General features: G+C 37.4%; 1 protein-coding gene across 1 annotated transcript; it reads left to right on the top strand.

Annotated features, from left to right (window-relative positions):
- The first annotated feature begins 2,102 nt into the window (after positions 1 to 2,102).
- On the top strand, positions 2,103 to 2,867 carry LOC114749921 (AT-hook motif nuclear-localized protein 16-like). The gene has a single exon (XM_028938458.1). The coding sequence runs from the start codon at positions 2,103 to 2,105 to the stop codon at positions 2,865 to 2,867; it is 765 nt and encodes a 254-aa protein (XP_028794291.1).
- Positions 2,868 to 3,132: the final 265 nt, after the last annotated feature.

Here is a 3,132-nt window from a genome sequence, read left to right on the forward strand (position 1 = left end):
TAACCGCCGTAAAAAGTCCGCCTATAATTACAGAAATGCCACCGTCATATTTTTTACAACGTTTTTTCAAATAACCGCCGTAAATTAGCGTCGTGAAAACTCTTTTTTGTAGTAGTGTATATGAATCTCGTAGTGATTTCTTTTACAAAATTATTTTGTTTTACCTCCCTGCCATTTTTTTTTTGAATCTTTTTATTATTTGCTTACAACGTTACGTAACTTCTTTTAATAAAATTTAAGTTGTCTAGAAATTGATATGATTTTTGTGAAGTTTTTTTCTAACGTTGCATCTCTATGTTTTCCTTTTTTAACATCACAGAAAACCATCAAATCCAATTAAGTATAGAAAAGGCAATTTTTGTCTTTAGGTTAAAAACAAAAGGAAGAGTGATCTTGAAAATGGAATGAATACAATCTTAATACTCAGTTTTCACACAGAGAAAGGGTCAATATTACATGAAAAATTGAAAATTATATTGAAGTATTTTTTGTTAATAACATATCAAAATATTACTTATTTTACGTAGAATCGAAGGATAAAAAGAAATTTAAGGGAAAAAATTTGGTAAGGACCCCGAAATTGAGAGGCAGGGATCAACGCCCGTCAGTAACCTAGAAAGGGGAAGAAAGGGTCACCACTGTGATGAGTCCGAGTACCTTTAGGTCCACTTCAGGATCCAATGCATGCCACGATCCAGCATGAAACCTAGTGCTGAAGTAAATCTAGGAGGTATTTGGCAACATATAAAAGTTTTTAAAAAGTAATTTTTTTCACAAAATGAGTTAAATTCTTTTACATATTTATTTCATATACAGCAAAAGAACTTTTAAAACTATGATTTGGTTTTCATCTAACTACTCCCTTAATGACAAAGTAAGTAGTGGTGTGATGACAACACCCAATAATAAGAACCATATATAATTAAATCATTCAAAAAACTTTGCATTGAAACTAAATTGAAAATCACATACTATCTCTGGTCTTAATTATAAGACTTCGTTTATAATTAGGACCGGAGGTAGTATTATTGTTAACTGTAATTAACAAGAAAGAGTCCCTCCCAGCAGGGACCCATATGTAAATTAATGAAGCAAGTCATACAAAGAGTACTTGCAACCGAATCGCTCGCAATGTGAGGGGAAAACAGGAATTAACGTTCACACAAAGCTTCAATAGCAAATAAACCAATAAAGGCTAAAAGGAGAAGATGATTATTGTTCATGCCTGTGTCAAGATGAATCAAATTAAATGGCTCCTTCTTCCTCCTTCTTCAGCTCATCAAGCACGCTTCCAGCTCTCAATCGCTATGTATGATCTGTTTTCCTCTCTCTCTCTCTGAATTACATTCTTGGGTTTGTGAGATGGTGGATGTCTTAGGGTAGGACTTTCTCTGAGGCCTGCTTTTATGCTATTTAGTCTTGTATTGAAAAATGAGTTATCACAAGACTTCACCAAAACAAGCTAGCTTATTGCTCATGAGCTAGTACAAGTTTTACATTGGGGCAGATTACCACTAAAAGATGCGGCATACATATATACATTCTGCAGAAACGCATCGTGATCTGAAGGCAAACCCTGTTTACAACAAAGCACAAAGGTTTTGTTTTGAGTTCCTTTTTTTTTTGGCTTGAAACACTATCTACTCTCGCGTTGCACTCCGATCCTCTTTTGTTGTTAGTGTTCGTTGTTATGTTTTTGTTACATATTTCTAAACATAGTTAATTAAAACATTCTCATACATTGCGCGTGTACGTTAATGTCCATGTAACTTATTGCTTTAATGATGAATTTAATTGTGTTGAGGAATGTGTGTGTGTGTGTGTGTGTGTGTGTGCTACGAGAGGTATCTGTTGAGGAAGGCAATAGACATGATGCAAAGTTTAGTCAGGGTTAGGCAGTGAGAGGGAATGAATTAAACAATGATTTGTGATGGGGTTGGTGCTACTTAACTCCTTCCTAAAACAGCATTCATTCTTTTGGGATCTAACATTAAACTAAACGATAATAATCATTACAAACTCACTACTTAAGCTTCCAACTAATGAAAACTCCGAAATTTGCTAGCATCCATAGTATTCCATACTTTGTATTAGATAAAATAATGGAAAGGGATCAAGAACAAGATAAGGGGATGATGAATGAAACTAGGCCGAGCAATATTGACATCCCAAAAGCTGTTTCTCCAGTTTCTTTCGCAGCTGATCAGGAAGAAACCGTCCGGCGACCTCGTGGCCGGCCGGCCGGATCCAAGAACAAGCCAAAGCCACCCATTATTGTGACTAGGGATAGTGCTAATGCCCTGAAAGCTCATGCACTGGAAGTGACTTCTGGGTGTGATATCAATGAAAGTTTGGTCAACTTTGCAAGAAGGAAGCAGAGAGGGATTTGCATACTCAGCGGAACTGGTTGTGTCACAAATGTAACACTGCGCCAGTTAGCTTCTTCTGGTGCAACAGTGACGCTTCATGGTAGGTTTGAGATTCTCTCCCTTCTGGGTTCAATCCTGCCGCCGCCGGCTCCGCCGGGGATCACCGGACTGACCATTTACCTTGCCGGAGCTCAAGGGCAGGTTGTGGGTGGTGCTGTGGTGGGTGCCCTGGTTGCTTCAGGTCCTGTGGTGATTATGGCTGCTTCGTTCATGAATGCTACCTTTGATCGTCTTCCATTAATGGAGGACGACGAGATCATTGCTCAGAATCAGCATTACCAGAACAATGGTCGAAGCCATCATCATCATCATCTTCATCATCACCACCTTGATGCCTCAGATTTGTATGGAATGCCTCAGAACTTGCTCACAAATGGCACAATCCCTCCTGAGATATACTCATGGACTACTCCTGGCCGTAACTTCTCAAAAGCCTGAAACTTTTCCTCACTATTATTTCCCTTTCACTCACACATATACTGATATACACACTATATACCTAAGATTGAGGTCTGTATACCCTGTTAAAGTGTCGAAGATGATATATGCATTTTCTGAATTCCCCATGTACTACTATTTATTTTATCAAATTATGATGAGGGCTATTTATTGTTAATGTTTCGTCTATGCGTGAATTTTTACCTTTTTCTTTTAGGTGTTTCGATATCATTCATAAAATATTTATCTTTAAAAAGTAATAAAT

The sequence above is a fragment of the Neltuma alba genome, unplaced genomic scaffold (genome assembly GCF_004799145.2).
Source record: "Neltuma alba isolate B1F8T4 unplaced genomic scaffold, ASM479914v2 tig00006230_pilon, whole genome shotgun sequence".
Classification (NCBI taxonomy): Eukaryota; Viridiplantae; Streptophyta; class Magnoliopsida; order Fabales; family Fabaceae; genus Neltuma; species Neltuma alba.